General features: G+C 52.8%; 1 protein-coding gene across 1 annotated transcript in view; it reads right to left on the minus strand.

Annotated features, from left to right (window-relative positions):
• Positions 1–22,031, minus strand: part of Gsg1l (GSG1 like) — a 174,370-nt gene that overhangs the window by 111,666 nt on the left and 40,673 nt on the right. Inside the window, exon 2 of the mRNA XM_076840431.2 lies at positions 4,538–4,585. Coding sequence (XP_076696546.1) covers positions 4,538–4,585 — 48 coding nt within the window. The remainder of the gene's footprint in view (positions 1–4,537; positions 4,586–22,031) is intronic.

The following is a 22,031-nucleotide window of genomic DNA, read 5'->3' on the forward strand; positions in this document are numbered from 1 at the left end:
GGCTGCAGCATGGCTCGCCACCAGCCACCCTCGAGACCTGTGGCCAGGCCAGGATGTGGCTCAGCAACTCTTCATTCCTGCTGTAACCCTGGCCTCCATGTGGGTAGGGTACTTCCCCCCCATTGGTGTTGGATGTGGCCTGCAGGTGGGATGTTTGCAGGTATGATACAAGCACATGCTTCAAATGTGCCTGTGGACTTAGGCTCCCCGTCTTGTATTTCTGGCATGACCACAAGAAAAGCTCCTTCAGGTATCTGCAGGTCCCTCTACCTGGTCCCCAAAACAGACCTTTGAAGAGCTGATTTGAACCTAGTCTAAATCTTGGAACCAAGTTATTCTACATCAGCGAACCCCAAGAAAATCCACAGATATGTGAGTAATCATCATTACCATATTCACTGCTGGAATAATAACTGTAGTGGGATGGCTTGTTACACAGCATTAACACGGGTCTTGCTGACTGATACACCAGGCTTTAAGACTATCAGTTGGTCACTGACTTAATAAGTGACTGAGGCTTTGAAATGCAGGGAAGCCTGGAAGAAGATGATGGAGGAGTCCAAAAAGCTTTGTTGCTGCATTTTCAGAGTCAAAGTCACAGCTTGTGGGCATTGCTGTTCACCTGAATTGGCACGTTTCACCTTCATGAATCCCTCGGGCATCTTGAGTTAGTTCCTCGCCCTCTGCCTGGAACAGCCTCCTGTGCAGACCTTCAGTGCAGCACTGATTACGCCAGTGCTGCCCCGAGGTGGGCAGAGCCCTGGGGGCTCAGGGAAAGGAAGAGACCTTTGGGGCTTGAGACCAGGCTTATGAGGGACAGAGGGATGTGCAAGGCACCATTATGCAGCTATGACACTGGGCGCTCAAGGGCAAGGAGGACATAATCTGAATGCCCAGCTGCAGGATCTGGCTAAATAAATTGTCTCCTTGTGATGGAATAAGACATGATTGTTTCAAAAATGAACACAGTGGCTGGGGTGTGGCTCAGTGATAGAACATGTGCTTAGCATTCACAATTCCCAACAAAACACCAAACACACACACACACACACACACACACACACACAATGAAGGCAAGTCTCTGTATACTAATAGGAAAATTAACCCATGACTTCTATATAAATATACATACCTACATATAAATATATACGTGTGCATATATATATGGTTTTTTGTAATAATTATTACCTAAGGGTGGGTTTATAAGAGTCTTTCACCTCTAATTTACACACCAACTTTCAAATTACACACTCAAATTGAACAAGTATGTTCAATTGCAGTATTGTGTTCAGAACATGCAAAATTCGAAAAGAATTGGCAAGAGCAGGGGAACAGCATGTGCAAAGGCTCTGGGGCACCCACTAGCTTGGCTGACTCAAGGAACAGCAAGCATTCTGAGCTAGAGTGTGGAGGGAAGGTGGCAGGAGATGAGATCCCAGGTATAGGGCCAGGCTATGCAGGACCTTTTAGGTCACCCTAGGGACACTCACTTTTATCTCAAGAAGAGCTGTGGAAGGGTTTTAAACAAGGGAATCCTGTGATGTGATTTTATGCTTTAAAAAGATTGTTCCAACTACCAAGAGAATCCAAAGGCAGAGTGTGGCAGGAATGCAGATGAAAAATGGTTATGGCTTAGGCCAGTGTCACACAAAAAGTATGTTCCCCTCATGGAAGGTGAAACTGGAATGGTCAGACAAAGGAGGAACACTCCACACATGGCAGGGAACACAGATGACAGGCAAGTGCTTGACCAGGAGACAGAGGTGGGGACGAGGAGGCAGCATCTGAGAAGGGCCATGAGAGCACATGTGCGGCTGCCACTGTCTGGACCTGGAATGTTCCCTAAAGGTCCACATGTGGAAGGTTGTGGTCCTCAGTTTGACGCTATTGGGAGGTAGTGGACCTTTAAGAGGTGGAGCCTGGCGGGAGGAAGTTAGGTTATTGGGGGTGTGTCCCAGAGGGGGATTATGGGACACAGGTCTCCTGCTGACTCCCTGGCTTCCTTGCCACGACGAGTGACAGCTGACTCTACCGTGTGCTCCCACCGCAGGCCCCAAAGCAGCAGATGAACCACCATGAACGAAAAGCTCCCAAACTGAGTCAAGGTTAACCTTCCTTCTGTTTAAGTTACTCATCTGGAGTATTCTGTTCCAGTCACGGAAACCGAGATTCAGACAGAGGGAAGCTCCGGACTCAGCTCAGAGGTCCTGGATGGAGGAGGATGAAGGGGAATCCCCCAGGTCTTGGAGGGGATCCCCTTGTGACCCTCCTGGGTCCAGCTTTTTCAAGCAGAAGAGCCAGACTGCTCAAGTTCAAATCCCAGCCCCACTGTCCCCTAGCTGAGGGACAGCCCTGTGTCTCGGTCTCCTCATCTGTGAAGGTGGACCACGTCAATCAGGCTGGCCCACGGTAGGCGTCCCCTGAAGGTCCACTGGTGTTAGGGTCACCATCTTGATCACATCTGGTCAACCAGAAGAACACCAGGAGAGGAGTCACGGGTGAGCTGGGGCGGCGGCCAGCGTCCCTGGGAAGACAGCCCTTTGGGTGAGAACAGCCTGCAACAAGTCACCCCATGTCCCTGTCCCCTGGGGGCTCGACTGCACAATAGAGACTCGGGTCGTGCAGGGCAGAGGTGAGCTAGCGGGTGGATCTGTGTCACACTCCCACGGGTGGCCACCACGAGAGGCCACGCGGCTGCCGTGGACCTAACCCTGCCCACGCCTGGGACAGCTAAAGCGTTTGAGAGGTGGTGAGTACAGGAAGACCGCCCTGTGACAAGGTGGCAAAGCTGTCCCCTCCACCTCCTGTAAACATTTCTACACACACAGCCAGAAGGTCCTCGGCAGGGCCACCAAGCCCTGGAGTCACAGGGTGAGCAAAGCCAGTCAGACAGAACGGTGGACGCCTCTGGGGCCCTGGGGCCTCACAAAAGAACCAGGAGGAGAGGTCCGAGGCCACCTGGGGGGCAGGAGCCTCTCCGCTGACTCGCACATGGACACGGGCACACGGCCCTGGGGGACACACTGGGAGGCGCCTACAGGTGGGCACAGGCCCCGGGAGCAGCTGCCAGGGCACACACACACACAGGCCCCGCTCCCCGTCAGCCGGGATCTCCAGGGCCTTAGGGGTGGTGGCACGTGCGTCCCAGGGGCTTGGGGACAGGCAGGGCCTGGATCATGGGATCCGGGACCAGGATCTGGGCCAATACCTGGCTCTGTGCCTTAGGAGATGGGAGACGCCTGCTAGTGGGCAGCTCAGCCTCAGTCCTCCGCCCCCAGGTGGAGGTGAGGACAGCCCCCAGGGGTTCTCAGTGCCCGGGGCATGGCCCAGAGTAACTGCTCAATAAACCTCCGCCTCTTGTCACTAGTGACCTGGAGCTGGAAGCCGGGCCCCAGGTGCTCCCCCAAATGCTCCAGGGACAGCTGCATGCAGCGACCCACAGGAAATGGCCATGGGAAACAGGAAGCGGAGACCTTCCCTCTCCCAAAGGCCTGCTCCGGGGTCCTGGCTTCTTCCTGTGGGCGGAGGGACAGTGGGGGCCTGTCACTCACCCCTCAGTCTCATGAGGACCACTTGGCACCTGTGCAGCAGGAATGTCACCACCCTCCATGACAGGGGCCGGCTGCCCCCTCTGCCTTTGATAACCGCCTGAGAGGAGAGACCACTGGACACCTGGCGCTCTCCATGTGGGGACAGTGCCGGTGCCTGGGCTGCTGCCTCGGCTTCCCCTGGCCTGACTCAGGACCCGGCCCTCCCTCCATCTCCAGGCCACCTGTTTCTCTTGCGAGCTCTTTTAGGGGGGCAGGCAGGTGGGGAGATGGCCAGCCTCTCTGTCCCCACGACAGGTCCCCCTCCAGTATCAAGTTACTTCTTCCACACTCAGAGACTCCCTGACTTAGCTGGTCACAGCATTTCCCAGCATAAAGACCACATTTCCCAGCCTCCCTTGCAGCTGAGCAGGGCCCTATATTAAATTCTGGACACGGAGATATTCTCAGGTATATCTGGGCAAGGACTGGGAACCTTACAGTTGATCTGCAAACTTTGCCCTTCCTCCACTGTATTGCCTGGAATGCAGATGCTATGGCTGGAGCTCTAGACACCCTTTTAGACCATGAAGACAAAGACCACGGGGGTGATGCGGAGACACAGCAGGAGTCCAGGTCCTGGGGACTCAGTGCAGCAGAAACCTCTCAGACTGGCCCTCCCCACACCTGTGAGCCAAGAGCGGCCAGACATGTGGTCTCCATCTTCTGGGAGCAAAGCCCCACGGGGAGCAAGGCCCCAGGACTGTCTGAGCTCCACTTCTAACACCCACCCTGCCTCCTCCGGAGTCCCAGAGTGCCCTGGATGGAAGAGGGCACACAGGACCCCAGGGTACCCCGGGGCAGGAGGACAGATGGCCCTCCCCCACCTGCCTCCCGGCTTCAGGGATCAGACAGCTGGCTTCCTGGGCCTGTCGCCCGGTCGCTGGGAGCCCAGGGGCCGGGGACCATCCCCGGAGGCCGAAGCTGGCCCCTGGGCGGGCGGCACTCACCTTTCTCCGACGCCGGGGCCAGGTCAATGAAGCTGCGACATTTCTCACCTTTGAAAAGAAAAGAAGGGTTTTCAGAATGCGACAGCACCCAGGGCTCAGGCCCCCCCGTCTGTCCCCGGCACCTCTAACCCAACCCCAGCTGCCGCGTCCCGCCCCGTGGCCAGCAGCCCGCTGGCCCCACCTCCTGCCCACCCCGGGGCCCCACCTCCTGCCCACCCCGGGGCCCCACCTCCTGCCCACCCCGGGGCCCCACCTCCTGCCCACCCCGGGGCCCCCCCCCCCGCTGGGCTCCCGGCTGACCCCGCCAGCCACAGGGGCGCATGCGCACAGGTGGACAGCGCCCAGGAGGGAGGTCCGCAGATGCCCCCCGCCAGGGGCCAATCGCCCACCCACGGGGTCCCGCAGAATAGGCCGGAGGTCGCCGGGCCACCCAGGTCCCCGACATCCCCGCGGAGGGCCAGCCCCACTCAGCAGCAGCCACAAGGCTGGCACTGGGTCCCCTGGATGGGGCCCGGGAGGCTCTGGTCTGCCGCGGTCCCTGCCTCCCACGGGGCCTGGGCCCTGAAGGTAAGGAGGCCCAGAGAGGCTGAGCAGCCAGCCTGAGTCACACAGCAGGACAGTGGTGCTGAGACCGCACCAACCCTGTAAAGAAGTGTTTGCTGACAACCAAGAACCGGAGGGAGAATCGAGACCAAAGAGGGGAAAGGAAGTGTCGTTTCTTATTTCAGATGAATTTAACCTTTCTTTAATATTTATTGTTCTCTCCAAAGCTATAGTGGGGTAAATTCGGTAAATAACCGAATTCAGACCAGCAGCAGGGAAACACTTGGGGGACCTCCTTTGGCCTTCAGGGGCACTTTCCAACATCATAAAACTAATTAAAAATCATATCTTACAATCACCTCAAAGTTGTTTTTTTTTTTTTCCTTCTGATTTTAAAAGAAATTAAAACATTTTCGTGGCCAGTGAAAGCTTGGGAGGCCCTCAGCTCTTGTCTCCTGGGCCTGCGGGAGACACAGGCCTCCCCAAGCCGGTTCCCACTCCCACCCCGACTGGGCTCCCTACCCTATCTAGGGTTTAGGCGCTGAGCGCTTCGTCTTCAATGGTTTGTTTGAGATGTGACTCATATGGATGCCGTTCATCCATTTACATGTACAATTTGAGCCGCGTGTGGGGAAGCATGCTTGTGATTCCAGCCACTTGGGAGGCTGAGGCAGAAGGATCTCAAGTTCGAGGCCAGCCTCAGCAACTTAGCGAGGCGTTGCCTCAAAATAAAAAATGGAAAGTGCTGAGGATGTAACTCAGTGGTAAAGTGCCCTTGTGTTCAATCCATAATACCAAAAAAAAAAAAAAAAAAGTTTAAAGTAATAAAATAAAATGTGCAACTCAATGGTTTTCCAGTGTATTCTTACTGCAGACACAAGATTGTGTGGCCATCACCACAATCAGTCTTAGATCATTTTCATCACACCCAAAAGGAAGCCCGTACCTATTAGCAGTCAATCCTCATTTCCCACCTCCCGGCCCTAGGCTACAGCTGATCTATTATTGTCTGGGCATTTCTTACAAATGAAATCAGGCAAGCTGTGGTCTCTTGGGACTGGCTTCTTTCACTGAGTCTGTTTTCAAGGATGCCCATGCTATACCATGTCTCAGTACTTCATTTCTTTTCATGAAAGAATAATATTCCACTGTATGGATATATAGTGTCCCCTCTCCCCTTCTCTGTGATTTTTATTTCTGAGGTTTCCATGACCTGTGGTCAACTGCAGTCTGAAAATAGTAAGTGGGAAATTCTAGAAATTAAAAAATTCAGCAGTTTTAAACTGTGTGCTATTCCAAGTAGCATAACGACATCTCCTCCCTTCCCACTGTGTCCTGCCCAAGGCATGAATCATTCCTCTATGCGACGTGTCTGTGCTGTATATGCTACCTGCCCGTTAATCACACTTTGGCCATTATTTTAGATTGAGTTATCTTTTTATTATGAGCGGTAAGATTTCTTCTATATATTTCTTCCTATATTGTGCATACACATTCCTTATTAGACATCTGATTTGCCAATATCTTATTCCTTTGGCAGGTTCTACTTTTTTTGATGATGTCACTTGAAGGGCAAAAGTTTTGAGTTTTAATGAAGCTCAGTTTAGATAAACTGGATTTTTGTTTGTTTTGGCATGTTTTTTTTTTTTTTTTTTTTGTACCAGGGATTGAACCCAGGGGAACTTTGTCCCTGAGCCACATCCCCAGCCCTTATTATTTTTTTTTATTTTGAGACAGGGTATCACTAAGTTGTTAAGGGTCTCACTGAGTTGCTGAGGCCAGCCTCAAACTTGCAATCCTCCTGCCTCAGCCTCCTGAGCTTCTGAAATCACAGTGCTGTTTATGCTTTGAATAGCATATCTAAGAAAGTTCTGCTTAACCCAAGATTATGAAAATTCACCTCTTTTTTTCTCAGCGTTTTGTAATTTTAATTCTTCCATTTATGCCTGTTTTCCATTTCGAGTTGCTTTGGGGAGGGGTGGATAAGAGAGCCTCACCTACGTGACCTTCAGTCTTGCCGGTCGACCTGCTGAAGACAGACTATCCTTCCCCCACTGAGGGGGGGACACTCATTCTTGTAAATGAAGTTTGTTATTGGCTGTGTTTTATTTTTGTCCTTTGCCGGGTTACGGAAGTTACCTTCTACTGGGTTGAGTGGCTTTATCGGGAACGGCTGTTCCCTCCTGCTTTAATCCCATAACAACCTGCAACGCACCCCAAGAATCCCCATCGTAGAGACAGACAGGCTGAGACCGTTACAGCTTACACATGAAGTGTCTCCCAAGACTCGTGATGTGCTGAAGGCTCGGTCCCCGTCAGCAGTGTTCAGAGGTGAGCCCCAAGGCTCTGACCTGTTGGTGGGTTAATCCTCTGGGGGACTCACAATTTGGACGTCCTATTGGGAGGTGGCAGAAAGTTTAAGAGATGGGACCTCGCAGGAGTGGGTCCTTGGGGGTGTGCCCTCGGGGACTATATCCTGTCCCTGGTCCACCTCTCTCTCTGTCCCCACCCCTACTTCCTGGTTGTCACCATCTCAACAGCTTTACCCCTCCGTGCTCTCTGCCACGCTGTCCTGTCTCACCTCAGGAGCAACGGAGCCACCGACCATGGACTGAACCCCTGAAACTCTGAACCCAAATAAATGTCTCCTCCTCTAAGTTGATTTTCCCAGACATTTGGGTTATAGCAATGAAAAGCCCAGGCTCCAAACATCCAGACCAGACACCCAGCGAATGATAGAACAGGACACCCCCGGGTCCATACACCCCAAACCCCCTGCCCGACCTACTCCCAGATACCCATTCCCATTGGCTACGTCAGGGCTTTCCACACGGGCCAGAGGGAATCCCCGGGGGCCCCACCTCCATGTGGGCAGGGGAGATTCTCAAGGGGCTGAGTAAGTGGCTCCCCCATTCCTATTTCTGCTGGACAAGGCCAGGAGGAAGCAGTCTGAGCCAATATGGTCCAGCAGCTCACGCGATCGGTGTAAGGCAAAGCTGAATTTTAAGGCAAAATCGTAGAACATGAGGAAGACAGGCTGTTCCCACGGCCCAAAGTCTCACAGCTGAAATCTAAACACTAGAGATTCTTTTTTCCTCCGAATCCTTAGTCTCCATGCTAAAGATTAGCCAAGCATTAATGAGAAAGATATCGACCCGCCTGACGCCGACGTCACTGCTTTTAGAAATGACCTTAACACGTTGACACCATCGTGTCGACTGTTGTTAGACGGATGTGTCTCATCGAGGGGTTTGTTTTGGTAGAAAACTGGAGACAAGTACACTTGTCTCTCTGCCACGCACACTTCCTCTCAGGGCTTGACCAATAGGTCCCAGAGCTGTGGCCTGTCACCGTCACCTGATGGCAGCTCACCTTCCTTGAACCGCGGACACCACAGATGGGCAGGCTGCCCGAGGCCAGCTAAGTGGAATGGCCTCCCCTCTGGAGGCTCAGGTCCAAAAGCGTGGGATTCAGCTGCTCGAGGCCTAAACATCAGGAAGGTCCCTGGCCCCACATAATGTCACCCACGCCCCGGGTGAGAGTCACACTCCAATCCCACGAGACTTTGACTTACGAAAAAATGAACCTTAGAGAACAGGAGTGAGTCGTTTTGGGGACGCTCACGGCCCCTCCACTTAGAGATGGGTGACTTCGTCATTCGTGGCTCAATGTCCCTACCTAAGAAAGCAAGAACCCCCAGCACATGCCACAGGGTGGGCGGGTCAGGGGGGTTGGTGACAAACCCCAGGTAGTACAGCTGGGACAGGGCGGTGGGCGAAGTCCAGAGATCCCAGCGACAGCTGCGGGGCTTATGGGCTCCTCCATGGGCCAGCCCTGAGCTGCCCATTGTCACCCCTGCCATGGATGTGGCCTGACACATGCCCTGATTTTCGACACACGCCTTGACTTCACTTCTTAAAGGTGCCCCCTTCTCCCGCCACCCTGCCCCCCTGACGTTCTAACAGAGAGGGCGCGAACGGGAGGCGCCATCTCCTCCCCAGGAAGGAGAGTCCCAGAGGCCCCTATCATCTGCTCCAGGGAGGGGACAGCAGGGCCATTCATGCAGGTGGGAGGGGACCACAGACCATGAGCAGCAAGACGTCAGGGCCCTGGAGGATCGACGTCCCAGGAACCCAAGACACTGGGCTCAGCAAGAGCCTTGCAGCAGGAAGGGACCCGCAGAACCATCCGCTCTGGGGTTGGCGAGGGGAGGGACAGAGGGGACCGGAGCATTCTCCAGAAAGTTCTGGACACTTCGTGCCGCTCTGGCTTGGCGGGGCCTCCGTTATGTGGAGGTGGATTTCTCACCATGTTGCAGAGGAGGCTGGAGCCCTGCTCCCCGGGTATGGAGAAATCAATTCTAGGCTATTGATAAGCAATCGATCCCGTGCCTGGAGGAAGGGAGGGTGCGTGTTCTTGCCCCCCTCAGCCCCCTGACCCCAGACTCGCCCTGAGGTCAGGGACTTGAAACCCAGCCCCCACACAAGGGCACCGCTGGAGATCGGTGACAGACGGAAGGGAGCCTGTGGGGACGGCAGCAGGAGGGGATGTGCCCATTGAGATCGCATCTGGACCAGAGGGGGCCTGGTGGGAAGCAGACGGCACCCGGGAGGGGCTGGCAGGCAACTGCTAAGGGGGCACTATTTATGGACAGGTGTGGACAGGGTGGAGGGACAGTGACCCAGGCCCTGAGCGGCCCAGTTCTAAGGGGCAGGACAGGGCAAGGGTCTAGCCCAATCCACAGAGGAGGCGCCACCGACGGGAGCCAGAGCCACACGGAAGCATTGGAATCAGAGATGCTGGGTGCAGCCGGGAGTGTGCCTTTCCAACAAGTTCTGGGGGGGCTGCTGAGGCGACTGGTCAGGAAAGCACTTTGAGAACCAGTCCTGAGAGGAATGGAGCCCCCATCAAGCCCGGGACAGGGGGACAGAGGCCACCGGGAGATGGCCTGACTCCCACCAGCCCCCATCGACCCAAACAAACAAGAAACCAGAGGGCCCAGGGCCCAGGCTATACTTAAGTTTCCAATGTCAGAGTTTCATATCAATGTGATTGTCCACCAGCCTTTATTGAGCACCTACTGCATACCAGGCGCTGACCTAGATGCTGGGGATACAGCCCTGAACCAGAAAGATAAATCCCCAGTCCTTCAGCGCGACTGTCCCAGGGTGGAGCCTGGGTGCGGATCAGCCCACTCTAGAATGTGCTCGTCAAAGAAGGGCATCCGGGCTCTTCTAAAAGACAACATCTCTGCAACTGTTTTCAGCAAGAAATAGAAGTTTTGTGACCACGTGGTGTCCTCAAAGGCTGGGACAGGAATCAGGGCTGCAGACGTGACCCGTGACCGTGGAATGAACCCTTGCGGAGCATTTCCTACAGCGCCTCAGTCAGGAGCTCCCTCCAGCTGCAGGGTGGGGAGGGCGTGGCCAGCACACCTGGAGGCAGGATGGGGAGGGCGTGGCCAGCACACCTGGAGGCAGGATGGGGAGGGCGTGGCCAGCACACCTGGAGGGGGGGAGGTGGCAAGAGAAGCAGCGGAGAGCTGGGGGCTGACCTAAGAGGAGATGCGCCCGGGAAATGGACAAGTGCGTTATCCAGGGGAAAAGCCGGGGGTCAAGGGCAGCTGCGGGGCGCCCTGTGGAGCCTCACACAGGCACCAGGCACAGGCCTGGACACCCAGAGGTCGCCTTGCACACGGTGCCCCTGAGCGCAGCCCTTCCCCGCAGCCCTCCCTTTGTGCTGCCTGCCCCGCGGGTTCAGTTCCATCCTCCCGGCTCTGTGCCTGGGCTCTTGGACTTCCATCCACTCAAAACCTTCTCTCCCTCCACTTCTCCATTTCTGGGCCCTCCCCAGCCTTCCGGAGCCAGCTCCCTCACGGTGACCCGCCTGGTTCCCCAAGCAGCTGCCCTGCTCCAAAGAGGGGTTCCCCCTGCTCGAATTTCTGCAGTTTTATCATCTGAGCCTCTGGTTACATTGTCTCGTCCTCCCTGGGGGCAGCCTGGTGTGGTCGTCAGGGGCAGGTTTGTCATGTTGTTGTCAGGATCCAGTGGCCCTCGGGAGAGTCCGGGGTGAGTACCATGCCAAGGACCTGCCACTCATCAGAACAGCTGCAGGGAGGTCAGTGTCCACCCCCATTTTACAGAGGAGGAGCCCGAGGCTCACAGAGGTGGAGTGACCTCCCCACGGTCACACAGTGGGTGGTCTGGACCCAGGGCTGTGCCTTTCCAAAGCTCTTCCCACTGTGGAGCGGACTGACTTGAAGGCTTGACCAGCTTGGAGCAGGGACCAGGACATGCCACGGCCAGACCAAACAGTCTTGGAAATCATTTTTAAATATATTATAATGGAAAATTTCCATCTTTTACAAAAAGTGAAGAGACTGATTTAAAAAAAAAAAAAAAAAAACCCTCATGTCCCCACGCCCAGCTGCAATACCTGTCAGCCGCGGTCAGTCTCATCCTGTCTGTACCCACCTACCCCCACCAGCATGGGGTTATTTTGAAACAAATCCCAGAAGTTGGATTTAAAATGTCTTTTTTAAAAACCTTCTTATTTGTTTTAATTAGTTAATATGACAGTGGAGTGCGTTTATGAACTTTGATATATCATACCTAAACGGCTTTTTGAAGATACTCAAAAGAGACAAATGGAAAGTCATTTCTCTCCTGAGACTGCTGGCTTTGCAGCGAAAGACCCAAGAGGCCCAGCCCTCCCTCCCCACAGCCCCCCCTCCCCACAGCCCCCCCTCCTGCTGTCCCGGCTGGAGGAGGGAGGCCCAGGAGTCAGTCAGTTCGAGGCCTGAGCTGTCAGCGGGCCCATCGCCCATTGGCAGGCACATCCCTACTCTGGCCAAAGGCACCCTGGCGCAGGGGCTGGGGAGCAGTGGAGCTTCTGAGGAATGCACCGCAGAGTCACTGGCTGGCTCTGCCCCAGTTCAGGACGTCCAGCCTGGTCTCTGGAGGGAGAATCAAGAAGCCCACGTATGGGTGGTGAGGGAGGGCAAGGTGCCCGGGACCAGCAGGAGGCCAGCAAGGTGGGCTCACTGTGGGAAAGAGGCTTCGCCTGGACCTGGTACAGATCCCCATCCCGCCGTCCGCCGGCTGGGAGACTGTGGTAGATGATTTCTGAAATTTGGTTAGGAAGATTTTTTTCCACCAGTAAAGGATGGTGGTTCGGCCTTCCCGGGGTACTTGGAGGTTGAATGAGGAAACAGGTGTAAAATGAGAAGCCTTCTGTTAGGGTTCAACTCAGAAACCTCTGCAAGGAGAGCAGCTCCTGTTTGACACCCACACTCCATGACATTCACCACGGTTCAAGCCTCCCTCTTTGAAAGAGGAAGTACTCCAAGCCAAATGGGGATTGGGGCTCGGAAACCAGAAGATGTGAGTTCAAATCCATCCTCCACCTCCTACTAGCCACGTGACCTCAGTGAGTGGCTTCACCTCTCTGAGCCTTTTCCTCACCTGCCAAGAGGGAACTGTCCAAGTACAGTCATCCCCCTTATCCTTGGGGGACATGTTCCAAGACCCTCAGTGGATTCCTGAAACCACAAAGAATACCAAACCCTACCTATACTGGGTTTTCCTACATATACATACTTATGATGAAGTTTGATTTATAAGTTAGGTATAAGAAATCAATAACAATAACTAACAATAAAATAGAACAATCAAAACAATATACTATAATAAAATTATGTGAATATGGTCTTTCTGTCTTGCACACCATACACAGACTATCTGATAATCAAGATGGCCACAAAATGCCTAATGGGTGGGTAGCATATACAGCATGGATACATTGGAGAAAGGGATGATTCACAACCCAGGAAGGACAGAGTAGGACAGCAAGAGGTTTCATCACCTTACTCAGAATGGCCTACAATGTAAAACTTACACATTGTTTACTTCTGGAATTTTCCATGTAGTACTTTTTACTATGTTTGGCCACTGCTAACTGACAGCATAGAAAGCAAACTCACAGATAAATGGAGATGACTGTGCTGCACTCCAGGCTTGCCAAAAGCACTGAAACAGGAGAGAGAGTGAAAGCACCTGACCCGTGCTTGGCTCCATTAGTAGGAGCTGTTTTGTATTCCTTCCCTGGATCCCAGGTTAGAGACACACATTGCTTTTCCTAAGAAGAGCCGCACGTCTCCCCAAACTAGAAGCAGGAGGCTACAATTCTGCAACCTCAGCCTGAGCAGGTGGAGGGAGCCTGGCAGGGCCACAGGCAGAATCAAGGGAGGCAGCCAGAGACGGACGCCCAGTGCTGGCAGAAGGTGTGTGGAGCGTTTTGGGCTGGCCAAGTTACCCTTGGCATGGGCATGCAGGAGCCCAGGTCTCGGTTGGCAGGGGAGACTCGAGTGGAGAGAGGGAGAGGCACTGGGGAACCCAGCATCATTGGCTGGATCCCCACATCCTGGGTGTGAGGATCGTGACTTAATTCCATGTCCCACCAGATGGTGTAGCTGAGGTTCTGTGGGGGGGGGGAGCTGGGGGTGCAGGGGCAACAGAAGGAGCCAGTAACCCCGGCGTCCCAAAGTCAGCCAACAAATAACACTTGCTAATGGAAATTGTGCAGGTCCCGTGGGCCAAACCTGGCTCTCCGGGCTTTCCATGTGTAATTCATAACCCTCACCCAGCCCTGAGAGCCGGGGTTATGACACCCCCATTTCACAGATGAGGAAACTGAGGCACAAGAAGATAGAGTCACCCATCCAACGTCACACAGTTGGTGGAGGAGAAAGGACTGGAATCCAGCTTGGCCCAGAGCCTCTGTTTGGACCACTGCTCTGTCCTGCCTCTTAGCAGAGCAGGCAGGGTCTGGAGAAATCCATCCTTCCTCAGGGAAGTCCCAGACTCCCTCCAAGGGACTCCGTCTGCAGCAGGAATTCCAGCAGCCTTCAGAAGAGGCTCGTTCACAAGGGCCTCGGATCTGCGTGGTTCTGAGCTTGGTTCTGAGACCCAGACCCCACGAGGGCTCGCCTCCCGGCAGGTGCCCAGTCATTTTCTCTCCAGTGGGTGCTTCCTCTTGCTGGGAGGGCCAGGAAGCCTGGGCCTCATCCCCTACAACCGTGCCCCGTGGCAAAGGATCTCAGCAGCTTGGCAAGGGCAAGAGTCCACACACCTCCGCGGGCCAGATTCAAGGAATGTGGCACCGGGCGCCAGGAGGAAAGAAAATGCCAGCAGATCCTGCATCAAGCGGCTCCTCTCTCCGGCTGGCAGCAGAGTCTTGGCAAGAGCTTCCTTGGAATTCTCCGGAGGCTTCTGCCAGTTCAACTGACAGGGCAGCAGATGGCACACACTTATCTGCTGATGATATTTTGATTTATTTACCTCTTACAGATGGTACCCGGCCTTGGGTTCTGGCAGGAGTCCAGGGTGCGGGTCAACTTTCTGAGGATGATCGTTTCTACGAGTGGAGGAGACGCTGAAGACCAAAGCCCTGCCTGGCATTGCCACTGGGGCCACCGTGGCCACCAGATATCCCTTGCTTGGGCACTTGGAGCATTGTACGTAGATCAAAGAGACAAGTTCATTCTAAAGAATTCGAAAGCTGAAGAACCTGAACTCTTATCTAAGATCATCGTCATAATGGTTGGGTGGAAGAACCTCAAGCTCACAGACTGTGAGGCGCAAGTCCTAAGTCGGCCATGTCCAGCTCTGTGGCCCAGGGCTGGACTCTCTGGCTCTTAGCTTGCGTATCTATAAATTGGTAAAATGGCCATCTCTGTCACACGCAGTGGACAGAAACAGCTAGCTGTCCTATGTGCCCAAAGACACGCTTCTCTTTCCCTAGTGGGGAATGACCACTAACAAGCAGCTGCCCTGCCAGGTATGATATTTCCCAGCATGCCCTGCATCTGGGAAGGTGTGTGACTGTGTGGGCAGAGTGCTATGTGGCACTTCCTGGGAGGGCTCTTAGGAAGAGAATGTGCCCTGTCCTTTCTCTTGCTCTTAGACACAGAGGGCTCCAAGTCCCAAAAAAACGATAGAGCCACAATGTGGAAGTTTCCTAATCACAACGTGGAAGAAAACTGCCACCTACCAGGACAACAACATGTACTGACCCGTTGCATAAGCAGGATATAAATTTCTGTGTAATTCATGGACATGTCAGGGGTTTATTTGTTACAGCAGCTAGTGTTGACCTATACACAGGCTAACTGGGGAGCAAATGAGAGGAAACATCTGAGGTGCCTGGCACATGACAAGGACTCAGTAAGGATTCATTATTTTTCACATTTTCTAAGAAAGCTTGATAAGTCAAGGATATTGTGATTTTTTTTTTTTCTGTCACATCCCATATGTTGGGTTTGGATAGAGCAGACAAATCTCTTTTCCCAATACCTGAGTCTTGTTTGTGGCCTTTATTTGAATTACCAGGAATCCCTCATGATTTGTCCTCATTCCTCACATGCATGTTTTGAAAGCAAAGTGTAAAAGCTGTGCCTGGAGATGCAGATGGGGGGTGAGGGGAGCTTGCCCAACACGGACGAGGCCTCAGCTCGAGCCAAAAAAAAAGGAAAGAGGCCAGAGGAGCACTGGGTAGTTTTTCTGAGGTGGACCTTGGCTGACTCAGAAAGATGAGGGATGCAATTATCACACTCCAGTTCTGCCTTGGAAGAATTCTCAGCTCTGCTAGGGAAGTAACAGAGCAAGTAGGGACATCAGTTTCCAGATGCAGAAACCAGATGTGCAGCCGAAACTGGGCCAAGCACGCTGCCTCCTCATGTAGAAGCAGCCAGCGTCCCAGTCCCTGCCACATAACGTAGTAATACGTCACCTGGCTGAGCGCTTACCAGGTGCCAGGTGATGTTCTGAATGCCCATTTGTCTGCTATAACAACCAGGAGGCAGAGGGGCCATTACTATTCCCATCTTATGGATGGGGAAACTGAGGCACCACGAGGAGAAGAAACTTCCCCCAAGGCACAGAGATGGTGAGCGGTGGACCCACTCCAACTCCAGAGTGGGTTGCTTTTCCTCGAGTTTGGAAGGAAGGAACTTGTAAGGAGGGTCTGATTTGGTCTGCTTGACTTGGGGCCCAAGGAGCAGGACTCCTTCTGACACAACAAAGGACAGTCCAGCCTCAGGAAGCCCCTCCGTGGTGATGCTAGACCTCCCAGTAGTGAAAGGCTTGGAGCCCCACGTGGAGATGTCCCCAGATGCTCAAGCAGCTGGTGGAGAATGAAGCCACATCTCGGGACCCTGGGGGGGGTCACCATGGGGACGACGCTGAATGACACTGTGCTGCTTTGCGGAAAGTGATGCTCCCTCCAAATTCCCTCCCAATCCCTTGGATTGCATCCAGGAGAAATGTTGGGGTTTACGGTCTCCCCTCCCTAACATCAGCCTGATACCTGCTCGCTTCCTGTTCTAAAAAGGAGGGTGGGCCAGGAGCAGTGGCACATGCCTATAATTCCAGCATCTCAGGAGGCCGAGGCAGGAGGATCACAGGTTCAAAACCAGCCTCAGCAATTTGGTGAGGCCCTAAGCAACTCAGCAAGCCCCTGCTTCTAAATAAAATATGAAACAGGGTTGGGGGTGTTGCTCAGTGGTTAGGCACCCCTGGGTTCAATGCCTGGTACCCCCCCCAAAAAAAAAAAACAGAGAGAGAGAGGGAGGGAGGACACACAGGAGTGTAGTGTGGGGGCCCCACAGGGGCAGAGGTGAACAATAAGAAGAGCAAAGGCCCCAGGATCCAGCTATCATTCAACAGCACTGTTTTCATTTATGTTCACACATACACGAGTATACAGACACACATGCACGCACGCACACACATATGTGTATAAATTCCTTCTACTTGGAGCATACTGTACTGGTTTTCTGTCTCTAATTGAGATGGAAAGCTTCTCCTTTAAATTCATTTATGGAAGGAAAATGGGAGCCAATGTAGAACAAAAAGAAATCATAGTAGAACAAGGGCATGTGGTTTGGAATACATTAAAAAAATGTGATATGAAAATGACCGAAATCTGAGAATCACTGGGATTAGAGAACCGTCCACTCCCAGGCTCACTCCCAGCAGAGCGCTCCAGGGCCCGCCCGCTGCATACAACAGGAGGGCCATCCCCCTGATGGTTTATGCAAATGACATCCCCTGGAGTCGTGCAGTGCACAGCCTGTGTGAGTGTACACAGCAGCCATGGATATTTTTAGAGTAACAAATATCCCAAACATACGAGGGAAGAGAGATAATCTTCTGGCCAGCTGCCCTGAAATTGGCAGCCAAAGTTCCTCACTCGAAATTATGTTATTTTCTGTTCATGATCCTCTGACAGCGTCCCCACACTCAGGCAGCCCCAGCAGCAGTTGGGCCCGGCCCCTCATCGGGAGGAAGGATGGAGGAAACAGGCACAGGGTTCTCCTCCAAGGAGAGTCCCAAAGATGACCCCATCGAGAGGCAGGAGGATGAGCAGAGCGACTGCACATTCTGGTACAAAGGAAGCAGGCAGAAGTCCTAACACACGAGAGCCCTTGAGAGATACAGGAGCCGTTCTTGAAAAAGCCAGTTGACATTGAAAGGCCGCTCACCAAGGAAACAATCCAAAGAAACCCAGGAGCAGAGAATTCGTAGTAAAAATGCCACGGTGGGCAAGGACCACAGCAACAACCAAACAGAAACAAGAGAAGATGCTCTCGGGGGGCTCCTTGATGTTGAAAGACTCATACAAACATCAGAACCAGGTCAGAGGCAGGAGGACCACAGGCCTCTACCTTAGAGGGCTCTGACACTGGAAAGACCTCCTTTAAAGACTGCAGTAAACATGTGTCTTCTCCCTCTTCCCTAAAGGCACAAAGTTAATCACCTACCCAGGGCCAAAGTGACCAGGCAGAAGAAAATGGGGATTAACATTCAGACCTGAAATGTGAACACCCTGCTTGTCCCCAGGCCCCCCCCCCATCCAGCCAAGGGCCACTGAGGAAGAACCTCACATGTTCTGAAAATTGCCCCAGTGAAACAGACACCACAAGAAACTCTACTTGTGCGCACCCATGCCCACCCATCATCCACACACACGAGGCCTACTGCCTCTGCCTCTCCCCAGGCCTCCCTGCCTCCACCAGGCACAGGCATATTTGTAGAAATCAAGTCTGAATTCTGTCCAGGAATCTCCCCTAGCCTTCAGGGCTCACCAGGGGCATTATGACCTCAGACATTTATTTAAATTCAGACTCCTAAAAATGCATAGTCTCAGAGACCAACAATGCCACTTCTTGGGATTCATCTTCCACATGGGCAAAACAATTCAAGGTCAAGAACATTCACTGAAGCATTATTTAAATGGCAAAGGACTAGAAAGAACCTAAATTTCCATTAATTAGATTAGAAATGTACATTCGATTTATGGAAAATGCTCACTCATTAAAACGAACAAGATAGTTCTCTCAGAACATTAGCAAAGAATATCAATATTAATTTTATACAGAATGTTACATAGAGACATGGGAATCCCTCTGAAGTTCTAGAAAAAGTCCAAATGCTTGTTTTTCTGTCCAGTGTGCGCTCAGACATTTGTTATCCAAGACTGTATCAGTTTCCCATTGCTGCTATAACAAAGCACCACACACTTATTAATTTAAGGCCAAAGGTCCCCCAGAAGTCTCCCTGGGCTAGAAAGAAGGTGTTGGCCTGGCCACGCTCCTTTGGGGAGGCTCCATTCCCTTGCCCTGTCTAGCTGCTTGTGACCACCCACAGTCCTTGACTCAGAGTTCCCTTCCTCTGTTCTCAAAATCCGCCATGTTGGATCTGTTCATTCACAGACACATCTCTCTCTCTCTCTACTTATGCAAGGGAAGTTTCTCTACTTCCAAGGACTCACATGACTTGGTTGGGCTGATTATGATAAAGATAATCCAGATAATCTCCTCGTGTCAAAATCCTTAATATGATCACAACTGAAAACACCCCTCTGGCCATGTAAGGTGATACATTCACAGGACTTATGGTGGACATCCTTGGCAGTGTCAGGTCAGTCTTCTGCCTATCACAGATACCCCAGGATCCAGCTGCCCAAGCACTTTTCAACAGACCTCCTGACAAGGTGCCTGTTCCTCTGCCCAGAATGTTCACACTCACCCACCCAATTCCTGCTCAGACCTTCAAGTCTCCTCCTCCAGGAAGCCCTTCCATTTCTCCCAGGCAGAATTAGTGACACCACTAGCACTTTGATAAAGACATTCGTTGTCACTTGGTATTCAAATTATTTGTATTCGTTGTGTATCTCTCAGTAGCCTGTAAGCACTTTAAGAGTGAAAACTGACTTAACCAGCCACATATCCCGCCACCTGTCACCATGCCTGGTACACAGTAGGTCTAGCATACACTGATGGAGTGAAGGACTGGGTGCCTTCTCTCTCACTGTGGAAGGCAGTGAAAACTATGCGACCCCCAATAGTTTCCTGTGTCTACTGTCGTCATTTCGTACACCCAGCGCGTGCTGGGAGCTCAATAAACATTTGCTGAGTACACAAATGGACACTTCCACCTCGTTACTTATTATGAATATTATTATTATATTCCTATATGCCACACTCTTTGTTTCCTTATTTAGTTTTTCACACTAATGGTCCAGGGTGGGCTACCATATTGGATCGGGTAAATAGCAGCTACAGACACTTCAAGACCTCAATGGCTTCCTTCCTGGCTGCCAGTCCTGCCGGAAGCTCATCCACGTAGTGACCCAGGGGCCCAGGCCCAGCTGCACCGGACGGGCTGGCTGCGTACACGCCCATTTCATCCCGGAAGTGACGCACACCGCTTCCGCTCTCAGCCCATTGGTCAGACTAGTCACGTGGTCAACTAAGCGCAAAGGAGGCCGGGAAAGGCGAAGGGGCTGGCCGTTACAGGAGTCGTGGCCGCCTTTCTGAGCGTCCTGCTCCTCCTGGGGCTAGTGACATGGGGTTTCAGAGGAGTGAGGAGTGAAGACCCAGTCCTGGATCTTCCCCTACTGTCCATACAGACCAAGCCACCCCAGAGAATGGGCTGCGGGCCAGGAAGGCCCCTGACCGCCCTGGGACAGGACATTTCTTCCAGACGGTGCCCCAGCAGCCACCCACCAGACGCCCCTCGGCGGTGGGCCGGGTCCGGTGTCCCAGGATCCCTGTGCATGGCCCTGCCGCCCTCGGTTTATTCCTAAGCGTCTAAATGGTGGCACAAGGCAGATGTGCTCCGATTCTCCTCTTGATTGTCGCAAGAGGGGAGACCAAATCTTTTTTTTTTTTTTTAAGCAAGCACCAGATGAAGCTTGAACAAAACCAATAACTTTCAGGACGAGCGGCTCTCTAAGCTTCCCACAGACGCTCTCGGAGTGTCGTTTCTGGGGTTTATTTGGCAGTTGTTTACTGTCTGGAAAGAAATATTGCGCCTTCCTGTCCTTGTTCCTCCCCGCCTCCTCCCCGCAGCCTTCCCTGGCAGTGGGACCCCTTTGCTCTTGTAATTTAACTCATAGTAAAAACGTCCTCTGGCCCCCAGATGCCCTGCCCCGCATCAATCCAGCAGCAGCAGCCCTTCTCGAAGCCCTGCGATGCCTTCCTGCCCGTCCCTCACATCTCAGCATCAGCGTCGCTTCTCTGCTCGGAGACAATCGCAATTACAAGTCAATTCTCAGTGATTCAGAGCTGATTATTCAGAGAGTGGATTATTCTGGCTTTTTGCTTCCCCCTTCCTCTGTGGGCTGTGTACCGCTCATTTGCACCTCCTCCAGCAGGCAAGAAAGTTTGTGAAACTCCGATTCATCAGTCCTGTTGCTGGTTAGCCATTTCTCTTTGGCCAGGGAGGCAACTGGGACCCTGGACTTCATCCATCCTCATGGCTTCTTCCCAGTTAGCCTGGATCACCCCGAGTTTCCCATGATTTTCCAGGGCAGCCACCACCAGCCTCAGCCTTTCATCTGCAGGGCTGCTCCCACCACCTGTGACGTCTGTGTGCTTGACAGCAGCGTGTGTGCACATGTGAGCCTGTGTGTGTGTGTGTGTGTGTGTGCACACGAGACACCCGATGTTGTCAGCTACCCGCATTCAGCTTGATGGCAGGGGCTGTCTCTTTACAGCATGAAACATGTCGAGGGACCATTGTGTAGTGGCATATCTAATAAATACAATGGATTTTTTAAAACAAAGCAGAGAGAGACAGGCTGGAGGCAACTCAGGCTCTCGGGAAATGTTGTCCTCTGCCAGCTCACTGGTAATGGGGCTTGTTTTCAGCCAGGAGGCCCTCTCCCAGGCCAAAGACCCTCATCTTAGGGAGTATGAGCCCTGGGCTTTACTGAAGGACTGCAGGACAAATGAAGAGGTTCCTGGGGAGATCATTCTAGATCCCCAAGAGAAAGGACAGACACTGGCCTTATGGATGGAGTATGCATCAGCCCAGAATGAGCAGAGGTGACCTTCTGCAGCCTGGCAGCCTGGTCGTTTTAGAACTGTCATCCACAAAGCCAGAGAAGCTGATGGGAAAGAGCAGGGGTCCTGGGAGATGGGGCCTTTGACTCTCCCAGCAAACCTGGCTGAGCTCCAGGTAGTCTTAGCTCTGGGCCCTCTGATCTCATTTTTTTATATCCACTCAACAGTATGTGTTAAGTGGCCACTATGGGCGAGGCATTGTTGGAAGCACTGAGAACTTGGTGGTAAGCAAAACAAGTTCTCATTCTAAAAGGAGAGACAGTAAACAATTAGACAAGCAACAGATGGTGACATGCACTCTGCATGAAATAGGACAGGGTGCTGTGATGGAGTGACCAGAGGCGATGAGGGTTCTTTGATGAGCTAATTAGGGTCTTTTTCTCTGCTAAGAGAACATTCCTGCCGAACCTGGTAAGAACAAGTCAGCCATATAAAGTGCAACTCATGTCATATGCTAAGGCCCTGGGGCAGGAATGAAGTTGGAGTGCTAGAGGAAGAGCAGAGACCAGAGGGCCTGGGGCTGAGTGGGTTGAGGGGTGAGAG

The sequence above is a fragment of the Callospermophilus lateralis genome, chromosome 19, assembly GCF_048772815.1.
Source record: "Callospermophilus lateralis isolate mCalLat2 chromosome 19, mCalLat2.hap1, whole genome shotgun sequence".
In the NCBI taxonomy this organism is placed as follows: domain Eukaryota; kingdom Metazoa; phylum Chordata; class Mammalia; order Rodentia; family Sciuridae; genus Callospermophilus; species Callospermophilus lateralis.